General features: G+C 46.4%; 1 protein-coding gene across 3 annotated transcripts; it reads right to left on the bottom strand.

The window, feature by feature from the left end:
• On the bottom strand, window positions 1-24,828 carry NPDC1 (neural proliferation, differentiation and control 1). 3 transcript variants are annotated; one of them, XM_044661220.1, is made up of 9 exons: window positions 24,623-24,828; window positions 9,556-9,699; window positions 4,299-4,418; window positions 3,995-4,144; window positions 3,623-3,689; window positions 3,222-3,312; window positions 2,507-2,586; window positions 1,709-1,817; window positions 1-1,156 (listed from the first exon to the last, which is right to left on the bottom strand). In XM_044661220.1, the coding sequence occupies exons 1-9, from the start codon at window positions 24,702-24,704 to the stop codon at window positions 944-946; spliced, it is 1,056 nt and encodes a 351-aa protein (XP_044517155.1). In that variant the 5' UTR covers window positions 24,705-24,828; the 3' UTR covers window positions 1-943. The 3 variants fall into 3 exon arrangements, with proteins under 3 accessions (XP_044517155.1, XP_044517154.1, XP_044517156.1); XM_044661219.1 differs by having other exon boundaries at window positions 2-1,156; window positions 3,995-4,147; XM_044661221.1 differs by lacking the exon at window positions 4,299-4,418 and having other exon boundaries at window positions 2-1,156; window positions 3,995-4,147.

Genomic DNA, 24,828 nt, shown 5'->3' with positions numbered 1-24,828 from the left:
AGACAACCAAAGAAGCCCCCTCAGCTGGTTTGAAACATTGTTTTTAATAAAATCCAGTTTGTTTCAAAATGAATGTGGATACAATCCTGGCCACAAGCAGAGGAGGGGAAAAGAGGTCTCACAGTGAGAACCAGGTGCAGGAATGGACAGGACAGTACAGGACAGGATGGACGCAGGCACAGACAAGGAGAGGGCACAGGCACAGGGAGAGGGAAAGACCCCAGGCACAGAGGAAAGAAGACAGGCCTGGAGGATTGAGAACCTTCCAGGTACCCACCCCAGGCCCTGGCACCAATGCCCACTCTATCCAGTTTGGGATCCTGAGCTAGAATCACTTTGGCAGGGATTGGGAAAAGAAAATTAGGAGGACAAAATGACTAGGGCCCAAATACGAGGTTCTCAGGACCAAGAAAATATTTGGGGCTCTGCCACTGGGAGGGGGGAGTGGTGAATGGCCTCATCCCCTCTCCCAGAGGCTCTTGAAGGAGGCACCTGGAGACTAAGATAAGACCAGTCCTATGTTCCCAGTATGCAGGGCCCTGACTATAGGGAGCCCTGGGCTGGGTGGTGGGGAATAATACAAAGGGACTTTTCCCATCCCCTTTTAGAGGAATCCTAGCCCCAAAAAGTTTAGGGAGGGGGTTGGGGAGGGTAAAGATAGACCCCCTTCCTTCTGGGAGGATGGGGAGGGGGGCTCATGGCTTCCTCACCCCCTTCTCACTCTCCCAACACCGGAAGGGGATAGGGAGACCAAACAGAAGGGGAGCCAGCACTCACTGCAAACAGCCAAACTTGGGATATCAGAGCTTTTTTTGCTTTTTTCTTAATAGGGGGAAACACACCCTAATATTAGCACCCCCCCCAACCCCTGACCAACCCCAGCCCCTTTAAGAGCTCCCCTTCCCAGGCTGGAGCCATTGGCCAGGAGAAGGCAGCAGGCTGGTCATTGGTGAGATTTGGGGGCCGCCAGCTTGGGAGGCCGGGGGCTGGGGCGGGGGCCAGTCCGGGACCCACTAGTGCGGGAGCCCGAGCTGACACGGGGGCCAGATCCAGATCGGGGGCCAGCAGTGGCTCGAGGGCCAGAGGCAGCTCGGGGGCTAGGGCCCACCAGAGCAGAGTCGTCAAACATTGGGTTCTTCACTTCCATCTCTCCAGTCTGGGGAGGAAGGGAAAAATTGGGGAATCATAACCCAGACCTCTCAAAAACTGAACTCCCTAAATACAGAGGGAGCTGAGTTAGAATCTGTTCTTCTTAGAAGCTCCCATTTCATTGACCATGGGGGTGGGGGGCACGAAAATGAGATTTATAGGAGACTCAGGACTGTTGAGACCAGACCAATAAGGACTCCCAATTCCTAGAGGAGCGCCCCAAAAATATTTTATGGGGAGGGGGGTCCCACAGGAAGCAGAGGCTTCAGGGGTTGAGATAAAACTTCTTTGCACCCTGCTGGGGAAGGAAATGGTTGTGAGGGGGAGGTCAGACCAGGAGCTGCAATGGGGGGGTGGGGGTGGGGTAGACAAGTGATAAATGGCCTTTTAATGGGCCTGTAAAGACCACTTCCATAAGAAAAGACCCTTCTCCCTCCCTCAGGGCTAGGGATTGGGGGAAGGGAAGCAGCCCTCCCCTTTACAAACTTTACCCCCCCAGAAGCTATTTTCTGCTCCCTGCCTCCCATCCAACCCCAACTCCCAAGAAAGGGTTCCCTACCAAGGCATTCATAGGGGCTAGGCCAGGGCACTCGTAGACAGTGAAGTCTCCATCCTCATTCTCTTCCTCGGAGGACCCAGAGTCCATAATTTTAGGCTGCTCTTTATGCCTGAGAAGGGATTAGAAAGCAGGGTTTAAGAGACTGGGGAGCCATAGATTAAGACAGTTCAGGGGGCTGAAGTGGGGGGACGGATGGGGACAGTTCATTTCATTAGGGTTCCAGCTCAGTCCACTGAAACCTGAGTTTATCTTCTCCCCAAGCCAGTTCTGGCTCTGATCTCTCTGGCTGTCAAGGTCACTATTCTTCAAGGCTCAGGACCCCATTTCCAATTTGTCTGTCCCTTCCTCTTGCCTCCGTGGGGGAGAGGGGACACACTCTTCCCCATTGGAAGTCTAGCCTCAATGACTCCAAATTGAAGAGTCAAAATTGGGTAAGGGAAGAGAGGATATGGGCAAGATTGTAGTAGTCTGGGTTATTTTCTCCCTCTGCTGTCTCTCCCTTGGCATATAAAGAGGTACAACCTTGAGAGAGAAAGCCTTGTTGATATACTGATTGGAACTTGGGAAACTCATCAGATCACTTCAGAGAAGAGCAGGATTTCTTTCCCAGATGGGGGAGCAGGCTCCATCTCTCTCGTAGAGGAGATTTGGGGGTGAGAGTCTCTCCCCACAGAAGCAGCCTATTTAGGAGCCTGGTGAGGGGCCAGTGTCATGTCTCTCCCCCACCAAGCCCCCTCAGCCTCCAACCCTGTGTCTGTTCTTAATTCATGGCACATAGTAAACAAATCCTCTACTCACTTCTCTAGTGACAGCATCTGCTGCTTCTGGTGCTGGTAGTGATACATCTGGGCACTCTGGGCAAGCTTCTTGTCCCCAGGCTGTGGGCAGAGGGCCATTAAGTGAAAAGAAAGAAGCCCACCCACTCCCCCCCCCAAAAAAACAACTGAAAAGATTATACCAGGGGACCTGGATTTAGTCTCTGGACCTCAGTTACCTTCTGTCAAATGAGGGAGGAGGTTTGGGCTAACTGATCTCTAAGGTCCCCTTGAAACTCTAAATAAGGCACATCAGTTTCCTCTTAGAGCAAGGCTCTTAACCTTGGATTTCCTTTAGTTGTGAATCAAAACAAAAGTCAAAAAATCCCCCATCTTATTCTGAGAGGGGGTCTATACTTTTTCACCAGACAGCCAATGGAGTCTGACACAAAATAGTTTGAGTCTCTGCCCTATAGGTAGGTAAATGAATTCTAGGTCAATGTGGTAGCTAGGCCTGGAGTCAAGAAGCCCTGGGTCCAAATCTGTTCTCAAATACTTCCTAGCTGTGTGACCCTGGGCAAGTCATTTAACTCCAATTGCCAAACCCTTTCTGCTCCTCTTTCTACTTTAGAACTGATACAGAGACAGAAGGCAATGGCCAAAGAGCAGGCCCCATGGCAGAATCTCCTCCACCTCCAACCTGGAACTCAATTCCCCATAGCTTCTTCCCATTGCCAGGACTCTTCCTTCCTGCCTACCATGCTTCTGCCAAAGGCTGGAGAGCCGGTTACTTTCTGGGACTTGGATGAGTAGTCTGTTTTCTGAGCCAGACGGATTTCCTTTTGTAACCTGAAAGAAAGATAGTCTCACTGATCCCAGGTCCAGCCTCTCCACACTGTCTCGATCAGCCTGAAGCCAGGTTGAGTGACTTGGTCGGGGTGAGGGCAAGACTAGCCTGTAGGCTATCCATCACCCTTCCCCAAAGCCAACAAAACTCAGAGCACACTATCCACCTCCCCTCAAAGCTCCAGCACCCCGTTGCAGGTACACCTGTGTAAAGACACACAAGGCCACCCCAGGAGCTCCAGGAGCCTTGTTCTCACTGACAGAACTTCAGGGTAAATGCCCATTGGAGGTGGGGGTCTCACCAGGGTCTCACCTGCACCAGCAGACAACAGCTACAACCAGCGCCGAGAGCCCCGCCACTGCACAGACCACGATCATCACTGTAGACAAGGACAGGGGCCCACAATGACAGCAACAATCACATTTATGTCGTTTTGAGCTTTATACAGTGCTTTCCTCATAAGAGTCCAATGAATGAGCATTACATGAGGAAACTGAGCCTCAGAGAGGCCTTGCCCAAAATCAAATTAGCTAGTGAGTGTTGGAGCTGGGATTTGAACCCAAATCTCTCCTAACTCCATTTTTTCCAGTATGCCACTCTATTTCCCATCAAGAGGGGGCTGAACCCTCCCTTTCCCCCCACTTTGGTGCCTCCCACCACCCTTGGAATTCCACCTCTACCTACTGAGAACAAGGACGTCATTGGATGTGTGGGGGGGATCCACAGGTGACATCTCCACAGGCCTTGAAGATGACTGGGAGGCTTTAATCGTGGGAACTTGTGCACCCCGAGGGGATGGGGTATCGGGCTCCTGTCCTGGGGATGCCAGGGTGGCTGCTAAAGAGGAAGAGGAGAAGTCTGGCCAGGAGGTCATGACTGGCAAAGGGGCTCTTGGGGTTAGTAAAATGGAAACTGGGAAAGGGCCTTGTGGCAATCAGTGGGACTGGGTGTCAGGTGTCATTGGAGGGATGTGTCTGGGGGGGCTCACCAGGCCAGCGGAAGCGCTGGGGGGCAGTGTCCTGGCGATGGGGGGCAGGGTCTTGCCGGGCCAGCATGTTAGCCAGAATGTCGATTTCTTCTTCCAGGTTAGGCCAGGGCTGCATCTTACCTGAGGGGGTTGAGGGGGTTGAGGGGCAGAGCAGTCAGACCCTGCCAGAGCCCCCTGGGTACCAGGTTTGGGGAGGGAGGAAGAGCAGCTCCTGGGGGGGGGGGGTTCTCTGCATTTCCCCATCCCTCCTTAAACAGAACATCCCCAAATCTGGATTTAGGGAGTTCACAGTGTATTTACATAGTAATAACAATAGTTAACATTTATAAAGAGCTCTACTGTCTTGATCTAATTCAATCAATGGGCAGTGGCTACAAAAATGTGCCTAAAGCCAAAGCTCCACCAGTACTCAGACTCTGGTTATTTGTGTGTGTATATGGGGAAATACGGAGTCCACAATATGTCCCTTGGGGGCCTCAGAAGGCAGCCCATCTATAGCTGGCTCAGTAGGCAAGGGTTGGGATTGGGAAGTGGGAGGGAAGGAGTGAACAGGAAGGGTCCAGCCAGCTTAGCTCCTCCATGAGACCCTTCTGTAACCCACTTAAAGGATACCATTAAAAGAACTCCATTTAATGCTGGGAGAGCAGTGGGGAGAGAGAAGGAAGGAAGAAGGGCCAGCTAATTCCAGAAGAAGTTGGAAAGGAAGGTTTTATAGGGAAATGATAAAGAGATCCCAAGCTTGAGACATGGAGATAATGGGGAAATCAGATGACATCAAGAAGGAAAAAATAATCCCTACCCCCAACTATCTGTGTATGTCTCTCTCTCTCCCTCCTTCCATTTCTCTCTTTCTCCCTCCTCCCCTCCATCCATCTGTCCATTCATCTCCTTTTTTTCTCACTCATTTTGTCTCTATTTTTAAGGGCAGGAAAACCAAGACAAGCTTAAATTCCCAGAGCACAAATTCAGGGACCAAAACTCAGGAACTATAACTCACTGGACAAGACAGCTCTGCTGAGCCAACACCACCCCCTGGTGTTCACTCAGTTCTCAAGTGTTCTTGTACCATAATCTCTATACTATAGCAGAGCTCTCTGTTGGAAGTCTTTCAGAATAGGGCATTGGCTATTACCCCTCTCCCCAGAAAGGAAGACCAAGCTGCCCCCCACCCCCAGCCAAGCAAGAAGGGCCTGAAGCCAGGAAGTTGACAACCATCCCCCAGATACTCGACTCGGTTTCCTGCCTTGCTTCCTGCTGAGGAGCTTGGTGGCACCCTCCTCTCAAATTATCAATCAGTGATTTCGCTAAGAACTGCCTAGATACAGCTCTTTGATATCTCAGACCTTCAGGATGTGCAAAGGCTAGAGCATGGCTATCTATGTGGACTCCCCAAAGGATGAAGTCCTAGGTTTCTTTCTCATGGGCCACCAGGTTTACTGTTAAAGGGAAAGAGAAGGGGGCAGCTGGGTAGTCCAGTGGATTTAGAGTCAGGCCTAGAGAGACGGGAGGTCCTAGGTTCAAATCTGCTGTGTGACCCTGGGCAAGTCACTTGACCCCCATTGTGCACCCTTACCACTCTTCCACCTAGGAGCCAAAACAGAAGTTAAGGGTTTAAAATAAAAAATAAAGGGAAAGAGAAAGTTAGTGCCTGCCAGGGGCTCAAATGGGGGAAGAGGCACAGTGGGAGCCTGCAATAGGACAGATAGAGCTGAACTCTGATTCCTAAGAGGAGAACTAGGAAATGTAAGAGGTAGAGTGCTGAGTCTGGAGTCAGGAAGGCCTGAATTCAAATTCAGCCATTTAGCCAATTAGCTATATGATGCTGGGCAAGCCACTTAACCTCAGTTTCTTCAACTGTAAAAGGGAGATAGCAATGTTCCTACCTCTCAGGGTTTTTTTTTTCTTTTTTTTTTCTTTTTTAATTTTTAAACCCTTAACTTCTGTGTATTGACTTATAGGTAGAAGATTGGTAAGGGTAGGCAATGGGGGTCAAATGACTTGCCCAGGGTCACACAGCTGGGAAGTGTCTGAGGTCGGATTTGAACCTAGGACCCCCTGTCTCTAGGTCTGGCTCTCAATCCACTGAGCTACCCAGCTGCCCCCTCTCAGGGTTTTTTTAAGGATAGAATGAGATAATATTTGCAAAGCACTTTACAATGCCTGGCACATAGTTGGCACTTAAAATACTTATTTCCTTCTCCTTCCCAGAGAACACTCTTTCCTCCTACTAGGGCCTAGAGGCTGAGTCACAAGAACAGTCATTCACATTTATAGAGCACTTTTAAGGCTTGAGAAATACATTCATTTTCTTTGCAGATGAGGAAATTGAGGCTCAGAGGTGAAGGAACTTACCCAAAGTAATGAATATTGACTATGTGGGACTACCATTCCAGGTGGCAACACAACTACTACTAACTGTTATTGTTATTGCTGCTGCTACTGCTAAATTTACATGACTACATTGTTTTAAGGTTTGCAAAATGCTTTTCTCAAAAGTTCTGTGACAGGGCAGCAAAGTGGTTCAGTGGATAGAGTCAAGCCTGGAGGTGGAAGGTCCTGGATTCGAATCTGACCTCAAGACTCTTCCTGATGGTGTAGCCTTGGGCAAGTCACTTAATCCCAATTGCCTAGCTCTTACTGGCTTGGAATGGATAAAATAGAAAGGGTTCTAGAAGGTAAGATTGTAGTAGAATGCTCCACAGGTCTTGCTGCCAACCACAACCTTCTCACACCACTGAGAATTGGAGAGCTTGAAAACCCATAGCTAGAAGGGTCTTAAGAGATCATTTTAACCCAACCCCATTTTACTGGGACACTTGAGTCCAGGCAGGGGACTATGCCAACAAGCCAAACCACTTCTCAGGGCAACAGGAACTTCTGTTAGAGCTAGATCTGGGCTCCAACAGCTTTTTGGCTTGGTTTACTTGTTTTTGGTGAAGAAGGCAGAAGGAACCCTGTCTCCTTCCTTTGACATGGAAGAGAACAGCTATCAGGGTGATGTGCAACTCTCCTAATCCATCTCTGCCTAGAGCCCACATCCCAGGAGGAACCATAAGAGATCTGGGGCACCCTTTCCCCGCCTCATGCACTAAGATGACAGATCCTATAAAACAAGTAATAAGGAGACAGGCGTCTTTTGGGGTCTTGGGCTCAGCTCAGAGTAGGGAAAAGTGGTCACTCAAGCCACATTTTCTGAATTTCCTCTGCACTCCTACATTTTCCCAAACCTCTAGGGAAGGGGAGTTTGAAGCCAGGTTTTTTTTCCCCTATGCTCTAGAAGTCAGCTCTGGGGTTGCCATGGTGACCACCAGAGCAATAACATCTCACAGAACAGCTCCTAGGAAAAACCCACTAATTGGAGGTGGGGGTAGAGAATAACTGTGTGACTGAGGCAGAAGCTTAAAGATTAAGCCTCAGATCATAAATTATTGACCTCCCCACTGCCCCAGGCTCTTCTCTTTCTCTCTCTATTATCTATAAAGTAGTGTTTTTCAATCTGATTTGGCCAGCAAATACACTTGAGCTTTAAATATACTGAGAGAATCCAGAAACACTGATGACTCCAGGAGATCAAGAATATCCCCAGGATAAAGAGGAGGGAGAGGTGCTGTCTGGAAAATTTAAAAGCAAAAATAGAGGAAACAATTTATTTGTATTCTAAAAAACTGCCATACAGACATTGTTGTATATGGACAAAATCTTATGTATAATTTTATAGGGAAAATTACAACCAATAGCAATATTTTCATATGGAATCCCCATTGCACAGAACACAGCTTGGAAAGCACTGCCACCAAAAAAGAGACCATCAGCTCCCCAAGAGGATCTACTTCCCAAGCTATTCTTTATTTCCAGATAGGGAAACAGAGGCATAGAAGAGAAAGAAACAAAGCAAAGGTCAAAGCAAAACAAAGATATCCAAGAAGCAGAATTCAGGAGATGAGGATCCCAGCTATGTAGTATATCTTTCCTTTTACCCCATCAAGTGAGAACTCCATGCCCTCCAGCTCTGATACTGTGATGAGCTCAGAGGGCATTACTATGGAGACAGAGTTTCCACTCTATATCAACCCCCACCCTTTTCTCCCCAAACCAGTACCACCTGTCACTGCCCCAAGCTGCAGAAGATCAAGGATAAAGGCTTACAGGATACAGAGGCTGTGTACTAAGCAACCAGTCCCCAGGACTCATGGAGACAAGCAGCAACCCTCCCCCCTACAATCCCTACCACTACTTCTCCCCCCCAATTCTAGCTCCATTCCTCCCTAGTTTCCAAAGAGCATCTGTGCACAGACATGTAAATATACATGTACACACATACATATGGAGATACTTCTTTCACCCTGGGACACCTGGCACTCCCACTGGCTAGAAAGCTGCCCCCTCCTCCTTCTCCTTCCTAAGGAAGGGGAGCCTGGAAAAACAACCCAGTGCTCTGCATGTCATCTTACCCCAAGCAAATAGCTTCTGGATATTTCAGAGATAATGGCAAGCAGGGGGGAAGGGGAGGGCGGGCGGGCATCAGCACTAAAAAGCTTTGTAGAATGAGAGTGTAGGTTTTTAAACAACCTTTCAAAGAGGAACAAAACCCCTTTACTCCCTGACTTGGAAGAGCTGGGGAAGGCTGAGGACAGACAGGCAATCTAAGGAAGCTTGAGTCATACCCACTACATACACCAAACAGATAGGAGATATACCCACATACCCATGTACCTGTACCCCCACTCTCCCATCAAGATGGCCCCCCAATTATTTATCCCTCCAATTTCCTAAGGGGGGGATAGGGTTGGCAAAAAAAGCAAAAACCAGAGACAGACCAACACCCCTGCTCCAGACCAACACACAGAAGCCACTGAAGCAAGAATTAGGTCCAGTGTCACAACAAAGGAACAGGATGGGAAAGGGGACCTAAGCAGCAAAGCCCATTCTCCTGGCACCCAAAGGAACCACATGGTCCTCACCCAGCATCCTCACCGCTAGCTCCAGGGATGTGTAAGCTGTTAGGGGAAGAATCAACCTAGAACAACATGTTCCCCAAACAGGTCTGTCTGTGCATGTGTCTGTGTACTTATCTATGCATATGTGTATGTAGCTGGAAGTCCCAGGGCTCATAAAAAGTGAAGGCAGACAACTCACCTCAACTCAAGCTCTCATCCATTCCTGCCTCGAAGGCTACACTATGCTGGGTTTATGATGTGACCCTGGAATTAAGTCACCACCCTCTTCTACCTGCCCCCCCTCCAACCATCCCACATACCTCTTGGTAGCTGTTTTTTGGGAATACAGTGGCCAAGGTCATCCTCCACAAAGGATCGGAGGCAGGGTCCACAGGAACTGGACCCAGGTGGGCACAAGGCCCTCCGCCTCAAGGTACAGTCCAAGCTTCGGGGGCAGGTAGCATCTGACAGGAAACAGAGAAGTTAGGATTAATGAAATAACCAGGGCACCTACAACCATAGCCTGGCCAAAGGAGGTTTCCTATCCAATAGGTCCTTCGTGGCCAAAATTTGAGCCAGAGAATCCTTCCAGGGGAGAAAGGGTAACAAGGTTAGGCAGAATGGAAAGGGGATGTTCTGGGAACCAATTCCCCTTCCCTTCCCCCCCTAACCCATAGAATCTGCCAGAAGTACCAAGGTCCTGCCTAGACAAAGGCATAGTACCTGGCACTACAAGTTCTTAACAAAAAGAAAAGGAAATGTGACAAGAAGCTGAGAGGCAAAAGTCTTCCTACAGTGGCCTCCCACTCTCTCAAATAGGGAAACCAAAATACTGTAGAGAAGTAGGCACGGAGGACTTATATCATGGTCCTCTTTCCTAAAAAGAAGAGACAAGGGAAAATAACAACTGGGCACCAGGTCAAGGGATTGGGATTAGCCCAAAAGAGGGGCCCTCAGGGGAGCAAAGGGTAGAAGATAATCTGCTTGCCTTTTCATCAAACATATGAAGGCAAAAAATCTTTGGCCAAGTCTACCCTGGAGAGGAACCCAAGAGGCCTGATGCTCACTCTGGACTTGGCTACATCCACTGAGGGCCCTAGGACCCAACCGGCAGCCTTCAAATCTACCTCCTACTCAGACCACTCTCCTGGAGTAAAAAGCTGGCTCAAAGTGACATCCGGACATTGTTCAGAAAGCCCAGCCCTTCCTTCCCCCTAAGGGGAGTTGGTGTCTGTATATGGTAGTAGTGGTGGCTGGGGGTAGGGAAAGTCACAGAGAGACTAAGTGGGAAGATTCAAGTCACTCTTTTTTAAATCCTTACCTTTGGTCTAAGAATCAATACTAAATATCGGTTCTAAGGCATAAGAGTGGTATGGGCTAGGCAGTGGGGGTGGTCAAGTGACTTGTCCAAGGACACACAGGCAGGAAGTGTCTGAGGCCAGCCTGGCTCTCTATTGAGCCACCCTGCTGCCCCTTGGGGTCACTCTTGTCGGAGGGTTCATTTAGGGTGGATACCCCAAAACCAAACACTGCAGTGCCATCTGGTGGCAGGCCAAAATGTACTCAGCCAACCAATGAATGGGTCTATGGGGAAGTGAGAGGGTCTGGGTTCCTTAAGGCTAAGCAAGGCCAAGAAAACTGCAGAGTACATTGTGACCAGCTAGGACCCTGGACCGGCTCCTTTCTAAAGCCTGGCCTGAGCAGAGTTCTTAATAAACAAATAGAATGCGGAAGACAAACAAAGCCTCGCCTGCTCCCAGCACCACCACATTTATTTGTCAGAACTAGCTTCCCCACCTTTTACATACTGCCCAGCCTTTAGTTCTGACTGGCAGTGGAAGCTCTGAGGCTTGGCCAGAAAAGACAGACATCAGTTTGGGGGGGGGGGGAAGGGGGGAATCCTACTTCCTTTTCTGAACATCCAGAATCTCTGAGATGCAACATCACAAGGATTCTCTATGTCCTGCTCCAAAAGGTTCTTGTCTCTTCTAGTCTCAATTTACCCAGAAGGAAAAAGCAGTGCATCATGTTCCTTCGGCCTCCCAGGCTGTTAAGTATCCCTGAACCAAAGCTTCAGGTAATTCAGACAAAAATCAAGAAACTAGGGCTGGGGCCCAGGAGATAAGGAGCTCCCATCTCCTTGGGGGCCATTTTTCTCTACTTATACAAAAGCTGCCCTGGCTGAGAATCAAGAGACCTAGATTTTAAACCCTGGATCTATATTAACTCACCCAAGGTTTCTACTCACTTTTCTCTTCAGGTTTCAATTTCCTCATCTGTCAAATGGGAAGAATCCCATAGGGCTACTATTAGAAGAAAATGAGTCACCTCCCACCTCCTCCTTACTCAAACACCTTCAATGACTCCTCACCATCTGCTGAAATAAAGTCCAAACTCCCCAGACTGATATTTAAGGCCTTCTACAATCTGGTCCCTCCTCTCTTCCGAACCACTGCCCACTGTTACTTGAAAAGGGTCTTCAGGCCCCCACAGGTTGATTTCTTCTTCAATCCAGTCTACCCCCACCCCATGCTCATTCTCTCCTTTACTGATAGTATCTCTACCCCTTAGAATGCCCACGAAGTGTGTCCCCCACCTTTTTTTTAAACCCTTACCTTCCATCTTGGAGTCAATACCATGTATTGGCTCCAAGGCAGAAGAGAGGTAAGGGTAGGCAATGAGGGTTAAGTGACTTATCCAAGGTCACACAGCTGGGAAGTGTCTGAGGCTGGATTTGAAACTAGGACCTCCCATCTCTAGGTCTGACTCTCAATCCACTGAGCCACCCAGCTGCCCCCAGTCCCTCTTTTTTGATACCTATCCAAATAGTACCCATACTTCAAGGCACAAATTAACCTTAACCTTTTCCAAGAGGCCTTCCGTAACTACTCCATTCACTATCTCTTCTTCCTCTGGCCCCCTATTGTCTAAATAGCACTTGGTGTTCTATATTGTTCTCTGTTCTATTAGTTTGGAAAGTGACACAGCTGAGAGCAGAAAGAAGCTTTTCTGCACAAAGTCCTCCCCAAGGCAGGGGCTATGTCTTAGGGGCTTTGCAGAAAGGCACCCCCCCACTCACTCCCAGTTTAGAACCATGGCATATCAGGTTCATGCTTTACGGGGAGGAGGAGAGCCCAGGAATTTGCAGAATAGACGTTTGGAACTAAAAGCATGCTAGAAAATAGCTGATCTAATAACCCCATGGTTTTATAGAAGACAATAGTAGAGCCCAGAAAATGGAAGTGATTTTCCCCAAGGTCATTCATCTGGTTAGGGCCAGAGCCAGGACTTCTGATCATCAAGCCAAGGCTCTTTTCACTGTACCAGTACCTGTTACTCCTCCTCCCCTTGCCCCTGGGACTGCCAATACACAAACAGGAAAGACATCCGCCAGGAGTAACACAAAACAAACAACCTATCCCATGAGCCTGGTTCCTGTGCTAATGAACCTGCAGTCCAGGCTCCCCCCAACTCTCCCAGGCATCAGGGCCTCCCCCTTAGAAGGGCCCAAGGTCTAGAGGCGCCCAGACCAGAAGACGCTGCTGAGGTCAGCAAGGAAGACCTGACACTAAAGAAAAGCCATAACCAGAGCGATTGCCAACACAAGGTACATATGGCCCTAGGTAAAAGATGACTGCTCAGGCTCACTTCTGAAGAAAATAAGAAAGACATGGAGATGATTGGTGTGAAGGTGGAGGAGGTACACGAGAGGGAACTGGAAGCCAAGAAAAAATTTCATCTACCCCAAACAGCTCCTGGAAGGTGAATGGCCTGAATTCTCTATTTCTATTCCCAATCATAAGTCACTGGGGAAAGTGAAACCTGCCTCCCCTCCTGGCAGAAAGGGTCCAAGGCACCTGGCACAGGAGAGCACTCATGCATCACAACCAAGAAGCAGAAATAGGGCAAGGACAGAATTACAGAATCTCAGAGCTGGAAGGGACCAGAAGTTCACCTCATCCAATCCATATATACGCAAATAAGAATGTTCTCTGCGATACACCTGGGGAAAATGACAGGCCTTTGCTTCAATATTCAGACCCAGTGACACCCAACTACCCAACTAGCTGACAGCAAAGAAAGATTCCCACACTGCCATCTTTACCTAGCACTAGGCCACTCCAGACCCTACAGAAGGATCACTATTTGTTTTCTTCAATGAACTTAGATATAATCTACTATTAATCTATTGTAATAGCTCTCTGGTTGTCTCCCTCACATCAAATCTTTTCCCCATTATAATCTATCATCCAGTCAACTACCAAATTGGCTTTCCTAGAGTGAAAGTCTGACCACATCAACCTATACTCCAATTCAACAAACTCCTGGTGGGGGGCTTCCCCATGACCCACAGGATCAAATGTAAAATATTTTGTTTGGCTTTTGTAGCTTACTTTCCTCCATGTAGGGCACCTAGGTGACACAGTGGCCTGAAGTCAGAAGATTCATCTTGAGTTCAAATCTGGCCTCAGATACTTCCTAGCTGTGTGACCCTGGACAAATCATTTAACTGTTTGCCTCAGTTTCCTCATCTGTAAAATGAGCTGGAGAAGGAAATAGCTAATCACTCCAGTATGGCAGCTGGGTGGCTCAGTGGATTGAGAACCAGACCTAGAGAGGGGAGGTCCTGGGTTTAAATATGGCCTCAGACACTTCCTAGCTGTGTGACCCTGGGCAAGTCATTAACCTGCATTGCCTAGCCCTTACCGCTCTTCTGCCTTGGAACCAGTATACAGTATTGATTCTAAGATGGAAGGTAAGGGTTTAAAATTTAAAAAATTAAAAAAAAAAAAAGAAAAGAAAATCCCCAAGAGCAGAGGTTCCCAAACTTTTTTGGCCTACCACCCCCTTTACAGAAAAAATATTACTTAGCCCCTAGAAATTAATTTTAAAAAATTTTAATAGCAATTAATAGGAAAGATAAATGCACCTGTGGCCATCGCCACCCCCCTGAGTCACTGCAGCACCCACCAGAGGGCGATGGTGCCCACTTTGGGAATCACTGCCCAAGAATAACAGAGTTGGACATGCCTGAACAATTCCTCCATGTACTCTCTGGTCCAGCAACAACGGCTTCCTTGCTATGCTTCTAATAAGATATTCCATCTCTATACATTTTCACTGGCTATTTCCTACGCCTGTATGTTCTCCCTTCTGGTCTGTCTTCTGGCTTTTCTTCAAGTTGCAGCTAAAACCCCAACTTCTGCAAGAAACCATTCCCAATCCCTCTCAATGTTAGTTGTCTTCCTTCTGAGATGTATCTGGAACCGATCCTTTTGTTTGCATGTTGTCTCCTCCATTAGAATGTGAGCCCCTTGAAGGCAAAGACTGTCTTTGGCCTTTATTTATTACTAGGAACATAGAAGGCACTTAACGTTTGTTGATTTGACTTCAGAGGGCAATTTCTATAGTCCCTCTTTTCTGAGCCCCAATCCCCTATAACACCCATAAGAGAGCCTAAAAAAATTCATTCTTATGGAACTTTAAGGTTTAAAAATGCATTTTACATACACCATCTCATTTGATTTAATCCAGGCCAAGACAGAGTGTTCCCTAAGGTATTGACAACATCTCAAGTCAGCAAGCTGCCTAGAGCTGGGCAATCCTGGGTCGGCAAGCTCCAGTGTCCCCAGGTGGCTACTTCCCACAGGTACAAGTTCCCCTCCTCTTCCTTCCTCTCCCCATCCAGGTTAGTTCAGGCTGGTTAAAAATTAAGCCAGAGACCAGTAGGTTCAGTTCAAGGCACCATCTGATCACCTGACATCAGTGTGTTTGTCCCAGAGTGAGGGAAAGAGGACAGAGAGCTAGCACATAGAAGAACGCTGGATTACCGGCTACTCTGTATTATTCATACCATTCTATCCTTCCATTCTGGGTGAGAAGGAAGAATTACCTGTGACCACAAGATGGGGAGAAGGTAAAATAAGGATCTGGAAAATCTACATTCTGCATAATTTAGTAATGAAGGAATAAAACATAGGAAGTGAACACGTCCCCACATCACACACACCCATGCACAGCTGGTCCTAGGATAACCTGCATAGGACGAGGAAAGAGCAGCATCATAGGAAAAACACCGGATCTAGGTTGAGAAGACTGGAGGCTGAATTCTGGCTGATAATTGCTACGTGTGTGACCTCGGGCACGCTGTAGAAATGGGGCTAAACGAGAAGGACTTTCTAGTTAAAAAATTCTCCGATGAATGTTGTTACAAGGGCTCCCTATAGATAGATCTAAGTGAAAAGCAGCCTTTCTTAAATGATGATATTCTCCTACTAGAGATCAGGCAGGATAAAACTAGGCAATCACAGAAGCGAATGCTTATGTCATTTTAAGGTCCACAAAGTCATCTTCTCACAATCCTGTGAAGTGGGAGGTTTCAGTATTATTATCCTCATTTAGCAATTGAGGAAACTGAGATTTGAAGGAGGTTGAGTAACCTGCTTATGTAACAGTCTCACAACTAATTAAGGCCAGGACTTGTATCAAAATCTTCTGACTATAAAAAAAAAAGGTGCTTTTTTTCAAAATATTCACTTCCTCTATCTAATCCTCCACCACACCTCCCAATGGGCACAATTTCTCCTCCATCTTCTTCTATCCCACTGTGTTTCTTAGTTCCTTCCTAGTCAAAGAGTATGGCCTCTTCCAAACAGTAAATACCTTCCATCCCCTGAGGGCCATAGAGAAAGATCAAGTCTTCCTAAAATTTTCAGCTCTCGATCACATCAATTCAATTGCCCAAATAGGGAACTAGAATTGATTAATCAACAAGCATTTATTGACTTCCAATCAATAAGCCCCATATCATGCCAGACCTTGGAGGAACAAGGAAAAGAGTTCAACACTCCCAGCCTCTAGGACAGGGGTTGGCAACCTTTTTGGCCGGGAGAGCCATAAATTTTTTAAAATGTAATTTCGTGAGAGCCGTACAGTGCTCACAGTGCGCTCCTGTAACAGCGCCTGAAAAAAAAATTGACTTTATGGCTCCTGCAGAAAGAGCCACATCTGGCCCTCAAAAGAGCCAGATATGGCTCGAGAGCCATACGTTGCTGACCCCTGCTCTAGGAGCTTACATACTATCAAGAGACAAGAAGAATATTTGTAAAGAGGATGTATACAAAAAACAAGGTAGTTTGTATAGGGAGGAAAGGAGTTGAAGAGGATTAGGAAATGCTTACGGTGGAATTTGTTGTTATTGTTCAGTCATTTCATGTTCAACTCTTTGTGACCCCCTTTGGGGTCTTCTTGGCAGATATATTGGAATGGAATGGTTTGCCATCTCCTTCTCTAGTTCATTTTACAGATAAGGAACTGAGGCAAACAGGAGTTAAATGATTTGCCCAGGGTCACGCAGTTATTATTATTAAGTGTCTGAGGTCAGATTTGATCTTAAGACTCCCTAACTCCAGGCCAGATGTTCTATCCACTGCACCACCAGTGTGGAAGATGGAGGTTTAGCTGAGACTTGACTGAAACTAGATTTAAATAGATTGAAAGGTTAGGAGAGTGCATTTTAGACATCAGAGGTAGACAATTTAAAAGGCTCAAAGATGGGAAATGGATGGTCACGGGCATGCAACATTATGAGACATTATTCCATGTCTGGAACTAACTCTTGCCCAGTTCACCTCCACCTTCTAACTTCTCTGATTTCCTTCAAGGCCCAGTAAAAATCCCACCATCTAAAAGAAGCATTTAGTTTCCCCTAGATGCTAGTGTCTTCCCTCTCAGATTCTCTCCAATTATCTTGTCTACATCTTGTTTTCTACAGTGGTTTCTAGATCATCTCCCCAGCATTAGATTGTGAACTCCTTGAATTGAAGACAAGAACTGTTCTTTGCCTTTCTGCTACAGTCTCCTTCTAGTATCTCTTGCACTTAGCACTGTGCCCAGCAGATAATAGATGCTTATTGACTTTAACAGTTTCTAGAACTTTCTAAAAAAAAACAAAAAAACTCAGATTCAGGAACATAAACAAGAGGAAGAGGCTGACAGGTCAGTAAATATCCATCATTAGGTCTCCCAATGACCTTGGGCAAGTCATTTCCGGACTCTGGGCCAAGGTCTCCTAATCTATTCAAGATTTCAAGAAGAGGTTGGACTAAGTGATCTTCAAGACCTCCCCTCCCCCACTCCCTTTTTAACTTTTGATGGTAATGTAGAAAGGGCAGGTAGGTGACACAGTAAATAGGGTGCTAGGCCTGGAATCAGGAAGACTTATCTCACTCAGTTCAAATACATTCTCAGACACTAATTGGCTATATGACCCTAGGCAAGTCACTTAACTGTTTGCCTCAGTTTCCTCATCTGTAAAATGAATTAGAGAAGGAAATGGCAAACTACTCTGGTGTCTTTCCCAAGAAGATCCCAAATGGGGTTCCAAACAGTCAAGATACAACTAAAAAAAATGTACAACAATGCAAACTTAGTTAACTCCCACCCCTCCTTATTTTTTTTTTAACCCTTAACTTCTGTGTATTGGCTCCTTGGTGGAAGAGTGGTAAGGATGGGCAATGGGGGTCAAGTGACTTGCCCAGGGTCACACAGCTAGGAAGTGTCTGAGTCTGGATTTGAACCTAGGACCTCCTGTCTCTAGCCCAGACTCTCAATCCACTGAGCTACCCAGCTGCCCCTCCTACCCTTCTTTAAATCTAATCCACCTCATCTTTCCATAGTAAAAAAAGAACACTGTACTTAAGAGGTAGAAGATTTGGATTCAGGTCTCATCTCTAACTCTTAACAAGTTGTGCAGTCATGGACAAATTTTTTTTGACCTTTCACAGCTCTGATTTTCTCATCTGCAACATGGAGGCAATGTTACTTGGGTAAGAAAGGCAGATCTACCAGACTGGATTGTTCTAAGGCAAGCCTTTTGCAAACCTGAAGAGTATTATAGAAATGACAGCTATTTGTTGTTGTTACTATTATTATAAGATTCACAACCTGGCACCAGCTGCAAATTCAGGAGGCCCTCAGGGATCTCTCCCACAGAGACTCGGAAAGCAATAACTGACTGCCAAGCATTGTTGACAGAATGGGAGGAACTCAGAGCAGAGGTGACGCCAATCAGGAGGCAGGCAGGAAAGGAGGGTAAAGACAGAGTTAGATGATCACTCCATGCTGCTCTTGAATTTGGGGTGCCAAGAAAATCCCAAAGCGTCAGAGTAGCAATGATGGAATTGGAGACTTCTGGGAGAAAAGCAATTTCTAAGTGAAAGAGGAGAACATTTGGCCATTTCCTGCGTCCTACATCTTTTCCCTCCATAACACCCTCTCCCTACCTCAAAGGAAATATCAGGCTAGATACTGAGAAATCTCTTATTGTAAGGGGGTAACATGAACAGGGCAGGGGCAATTCTCCATATAATTATTCTAGGGTCAGGACAGCCCTAGAGATAGGGAAAAAGAAGAGGTAGAAGCCTCCCCAAACCTGGATCTAGTTACTGTCCTCATCCTTCTACACCCTAGAGAGGAGTTGAAGGTATGTCTTAAAGAGTGTAGATACTATTGAAGGCACGGATAGAACATCCTCTCATTTCCCTAGCAAGAATGACAGGATAGGGGCAGCTGGGTGCTCAGCGGATTGAGAGCCAGGCCTAGAGATGGGAGGTCCTGGGTTCAAATCTGGCCTCAGACACTTCCTAGCCGGGTGACCCTGGGCAAGTCACTTGACCCCCATTAGCTAGCCCTTACCACTCTTCTGCCTTGGAACCAATATACAGTATTAATTCTAATATGGAAGGTAAAGGTTAAAAAAAAAAAGAGAGAATGACAGGCAACTTACCAAATTCCCCAGGATTTGGCCAAAACATGGCCACTTGACCATTCACCACGCTTAGTCCTGAGCCAAAAATTTAGAAAAAAAAAATGTAAATGCTAACAATTAGCTGTTACTGTCATGGCAACCATGAGAAACCAGCTGCTTTCTAGATTCTATATCCCTTATCTTTTTTTTTTTTTAAACCCTTACCTTCCATCTTGGAGTGTCTTGTTTTCTACAGTGGAGAGGTTAGATTTGAACCTAGGACCTCCCGTCTCTAGGCCTGGCTCTCAATCCACTGAGCTACCCAGCTGACCCCCCCCCCTTATCTTCTGAGATATCATGCTCCTCAAAATCCCAATACTCTTTCCCTTTTACTCTAGCAGGTGAAGGTTCTTCCATGGTACAGCTTCCTTCCCTTTGGCAGCCAGGTTCTATAATATCACAGTCCACCCCACAATTCTAAAATCGGCTCCAGTTTGGTGTCAACTAGACAGAACCAATTTTCTCTCAAGAACCAGCTTGTGGTAATTAGAAAGGATATTGGTTTTGGAAGATTTCTTTTTTAATCCACTTCAAAACGTTATATAAATGGTAGCTTTACCCATATGACCTTGGATAAATCACTTCTCTGAGTCTATTATGTAACCTCTTAAGTGAGAAGATTGGACTCCTTGACCCTTCCATTCTAATGCTCTTTGTTCCTAAGAGTATCAGTTCAACAAGTGTTTCTTCCTTTTCTTATCCCCTGGTGTAGATCCAGAAGATTCTTCTGCCTAACAATCCTCTGAGCTAGGTCAGTAGTGACAAACTCACTCTAATTAAGCTGTTTTTGGTGAAGAAATTGTAAGCTACAAGTCCTAGATTCTTCTTGAAAAGCCACCAGGAAAAGAAAGGGTTATTCCCCTGCCCAGGGCCTCAGTTTCCCATCTTCATCATATGTAGATGAGTACTCAAAGATTTACAAAGCTCATTACATTATTTCATCTGATCCTTGGGAGATAGGTGTCATCCCCTTTATATAAAAGAGGAAACCAAGGCTGAGCTCACGGTCACACAATTACTAATCAGAATTCAAACTAGGATCTTTCCAGAGTGCAAGTTCACTTCTCTATCTACTCCACCATCTATCTGCACATGGGAGATGAGGTTCTTCAAGTAATCTTTAATATAATTTAATATAATAGTTTATTATAACTGCATTAGGTTGGAATTCTGATTCTGATAGATGTGCGTGACTTTGGGCAAATTATTCTCTGGATCTGTTTCCTCAATCCACAAAATGAGAGTTGGACAAGATGACCTCTAAGGGTCTTTCTAATTCTAAATTATATGAGCCAATGATTAATAGAGACAAAGACTCTCATATCCCCATAACTAGTGAAGACCGAGAAAGATGCCATCTATACTAGGCAATATGCTTCTTGGTGGGGAAACTCAGTGGGTCTAGGCAGAGATGAAGAGGAAGAAAGATCACCAAGAATGAAAGATAGAATTTGTGCAAAGGCAGCTAGAAATGGCCTAAAGGCCAAAATGTGATTCAGTTTTCTCCTTAAGAGTCCTGATGATGATGAAAATATACAAGTAGGTGTTCTGCACCTACAAAACCCTTCTGGATCAGAGGCAATGAATATATGCATTTATCCATTCATTCATTCACTCAATCAATGCACTTGTGTGCCTAGTCTGTACTTACCATCAGAGAAACTCCATCCTCAAGATGCAGCAGGGCAGTATAGTAGAATGTAAAGAAAACACAGTGAACTTGATATGACCGTGGGCACTTCATTTCTGAGCCTAGAGTTCCTTATTAGTTAAGTAGGGCTAAATTACTTGAAGTATCTCTCAGGGCTGTGGTAACAAAAGTGCTTTTAAAATTATGTGTAAAATGACCCTCAAAGCTTTCTAGCTTTATCATACATCACTCCCCTTCACATGTGCTAAGGCCTGCTAAACTGGTTTTCTTGCCATTCCTAGCACATCTCTGTGCCTTTGTACAAGTTGTTCCCCCATTCTTAGAATTCCCTCTATCCTCATCTGCCTTTCTCTTACAGGAGGATCTTCCTGGATGATGTCCCACCAAAATACCTTCTTTTTTTTTTTCTGGTATATGTTTCTATTTGTACATGGGGTAGCTAGTTGGCAAAGGGGATAAGAGTTCTGGCTTAGAGTCAAGAAGATTCAAATTCAAATACAACCTCAGATACCTACTAGCTGGTGTGTCCCTGGGGAAGTCACTTACCCCTGTTTGCCTCAATTTCCTCATTTGTAAAATGAGCTGGAGAAGGAAATGGCAAACCACCTCAGTATCTTTGCCAAGAAAACCCCAAATGGGTTCATGAAGAGTCTGAAGCAATTAAACAAAAGCAACAAAATATTTGTACATGTCCCCCAATAAGCCCTTGAGGGCAAGAACTATTCATTTTTGTCTTTGTATTCTGGTGAAATAGCACAGTGCTAAGCAAATAAGTACTTTGTTAATGTCTAATGTTATCATCTGATAAAGATAAAATTTATGCACAAATAGCTGTAATACATATTTTATGTGTTACATATTACAGGTGTCATATGCTAAGGTATAAGTAAATTACACTGAGGTACAATTATGACACAACTATATTCTGGGCTCCTCCTTTTTCAGATGAGAGCATCCTTTAAGACAGTAATAGGAAGAGTCATTATCTAGAACTAGAGCTTTTGAAGACGGCTTCTTATCCCGAACTGGAGATTAGAAGTTGAAGATTTCCTCCAAAATCTGGAGGTTACTGACTGTTTGCTTATTCTGAAGTTCCTTTTATAACCCACTGCCCCGAGTCTCACCACCACCACAGGAATACCCTGCTCTGAAGCTGAGGTCCCGATCAGGGTATAGTGAAACTTATTTGGAAGGCGGAAGAATTTGTTTTACAAATCAGTGCGGGGGGGGAAAAGTAGACCAACTAAGCACTCGTAGAATAGTGGAGTTAAGAGAATGTATCTGGAGAACGAAGGAAGTTGGCATAGGTAATGGCTGGTATACATAGACTATATCCAGAGGAGAGAATAAGGAGAGTTAACTATTTCCAGAAAATGAAGGCTGAGAGAATATAAGATTTTGGGAGCCCGTCGAAAGAAGCTATCCAAGGAAATAGGCTGTTGATGTATCAATATTGGCATTGGCGGTTTGAGTCGAGATAAGTGGCTGGTAATGCCATTATCTATCTAGAGGAGGTCGGTTATAAATTAGGTGCTGGTCCACGGAGGGAGAAAGTATTGGTAGAAAAGGGGAGGTGGGTAAAGAACCCATAGAGAATCCTGAAGGTGGGGAGTGTACAAAGGGGGAGGAGGTCAGTACTGCAGGGATGAAGGGGCGTGGTACTGCGGGGACTAAGAGGCGGGGTATTGCAGACTGGGGTGCCTTATTATAGGGGCGGAGGGCGGGGTATTGCAGGGATGTAGGGGGCGGTATTACAAGGAAGGGATGGAGTACTGCAGGATAGAGGGATGGAAGATAGAGGTATTATAAGACTGAGGGGTGTGGTACTGCAGGGGCAGAGGGGTGCGGTACTGCAGGGGGGAGGGTCTCACTGTATTAACCGGGGGATGTTTATCATCCATCCCTACCCCACTCCTCAAACCCACCAAGCCTCTCCCCTCCCCCTTTTACTGTACTGAGGGTCTCAACTTTTATTTCCATATAAAAAGGAGTCCACCTTAGTGGAAAGACTTCCTAGAATAAAGAAACGTATGTTCCCTACGGCAATTTTACGAGATAAGTAGAGGAACCACAAGAAAGGAAAGAGGATTAGAGGCAGGAGAGTCTCCAGGCATTATTAAATGAAGATATCGCAATTTTAGGCCAGGATGAAAGGCCACTATAGATAATCGGACTGTCTCATCATCATAGCCTATGGAAAGATGAAAAGTATTATTGGGAAGGAAGATTTTACAGCGTTATCTGTACAAGAGGTGTACTATTAACAAAAATAAAGAGTCTCGCGGAGCAGAGAGAGATTAATATTTGTGGGAAGGAGGGTCTTCCCGAGTTAGGCAGATAGAGGAGTGCCCACATCAGTGGGCAGGACGGGTAGCAAATGGAGGGACTACTGGTATATTAATGGTTCGGAAGGTATCAGAGTACGGCGACTTATGACTACGTGCTACCTTCGTATAAGCGGAAAAGGGTCTCAAGGGTTTAGCAGATGTAGGGAGGATATGGTATTTACCAAGGAAAAAGCATCTCAGGGCATAAGCAAATGGAAGGACCCATTTTAGCGGGAAGGAGGGATTCATGGCGTTGAGGGGGGGGGTTCCTCGTGTCTTTAGTAGAAGGAAGGACATTCAGGGTCTTAATGGCGTTAGTGGGAAGGGGAGGGGTCTAATGGCGTGGGAAGGAGGGTCTCATGGCGTTCACTGCCTTAGAAGGAGGAGGAATACTTTATTTATTAGGGTTTGGTGTTGGGGGGGTTCTAGGTGTGCTCGTGGTGTTCTAGGAATGGGAAGTCTCAAAAGATGTTAGTGGATAGAGACTCTCTGAATTGGCGGGTCTAATGGCGCTACAGGGAAGGGGGGGCACCTCGTGTTGTTAGTATTTGGAAAGATTCTGGATATTGGTGGGAAGTAGAGGGTCTCCCATAAAGGTGTGTGTCGGGGGTGGGGTAGGGGGTGTCTTCAGGTTTAGTAAATGGCGGAACCCGTGATACTACCAGGTCATATGGTATTACAGGGAAAGGGAGGTCTCCTGGTTAGCCCCCAAAACTAGTTTCTGCGGGGAGAGTTCCACCGCGATATTGGGGGTAAGTCGCAAATGGGGGTAAGTCGCATTGGTTAGCCGCGTAAATGAAAAGAGGTGGGGGTGGGTCTTATGGCGTTAGAAGATGGAAAGACCCATTTTAACGCAAGGGGGGGATGTCTCACGGTCTCATCAGTGGGAAGGAAAGGTCTCGTGGCATTAGAGGGAAGGGGGGGGTCTCATGGCATTAGCAGATGGAAAAACCCATTTTAGAGAGGGGCTCGCATAGTGTTTTAACAGGAAGGATTTAGCAGATGGGAGGAAGCAGTATAGCCAGAGAATAAGAATCTCAATAGTTTTAGCAGATGGACGTGGCGGGGTAGGGGATTGGGGGTGGGGGTGGTATGGCGTTTTTTTAGCGGGAAGGAGGGTCTCAAGGTATTAGCATATGGAAGGGTCCTTTTAGCGGGAAGGAGGGTCTCTAGATGTTACCAGATAGCTGGGGGGAGGGGTATTAGCGAGGAGAGAGGGTCTCTCCCGCCACCCCTAAACCAGATGGCGGGCAAGTACTAGTAGTGTGAGGGAGGGTCTCGCGGTATTAAGCAGCAGAGAGACCTTGATATTACCACGGAGTAGAAAGGGACAGAGTGGTCCGGAGAGTTTGGTAGTGTTACAAAATGGAGGAAGGGGCTAGTGGTGGTAGTGAGATGGGGGATTTGGCGGCATTAGAAAATAGGACAAGGCTGGATAAAACCTTGTGCATTACCAGGTTCCCCTGCTGTATTGCCGTAGCGGGGCTGGTATTACCCAGTTGTGGGGACCAAAAAGTGCTATATAATAAAGACAGTGGAGCCCAAAGTTGGGGGAGCAGAGAGTACGGGAGTTTGGGGGACTGAAGAGCAGGGCTTCTCACCTGGCTGGATGGCAGTAGCACTGCATAGGACCCCACTGAGGATAATTCCGAAGAGCAGAAACCAAAGGGTCGGGTACGCCATTCTTCACCACCTGCGGGGCAGCATCGCACCAGGCTGGCTGAGGAGTGCTGCGACCATCCGCACCGCGTGGGAACAGAAATGGAGGCACAAAAAACGCAGCAGACAGAACAGCCACTGGAGCTGG

This window comes from Gracilinanus agilis, chromosome 2 (genome assembly GCF_016433145.1).
Source record: "Gracilinanus agilis isolate LMUSP501 chromosome 2, AgileGrace, whole genome shotgun sequence".
Lineage (NCBI taxonomy): Eukaryota > Metazoa > Chordata > Mammalia > Didelphimorphia > Didelphidae > Gracilinanus > Gracilinanus agilis.
The sequence above is the reverse complement of the archived record's forward strand: the minus strand, read 5'-3'. Positions and strand labels throughout refer to the sequence as shown.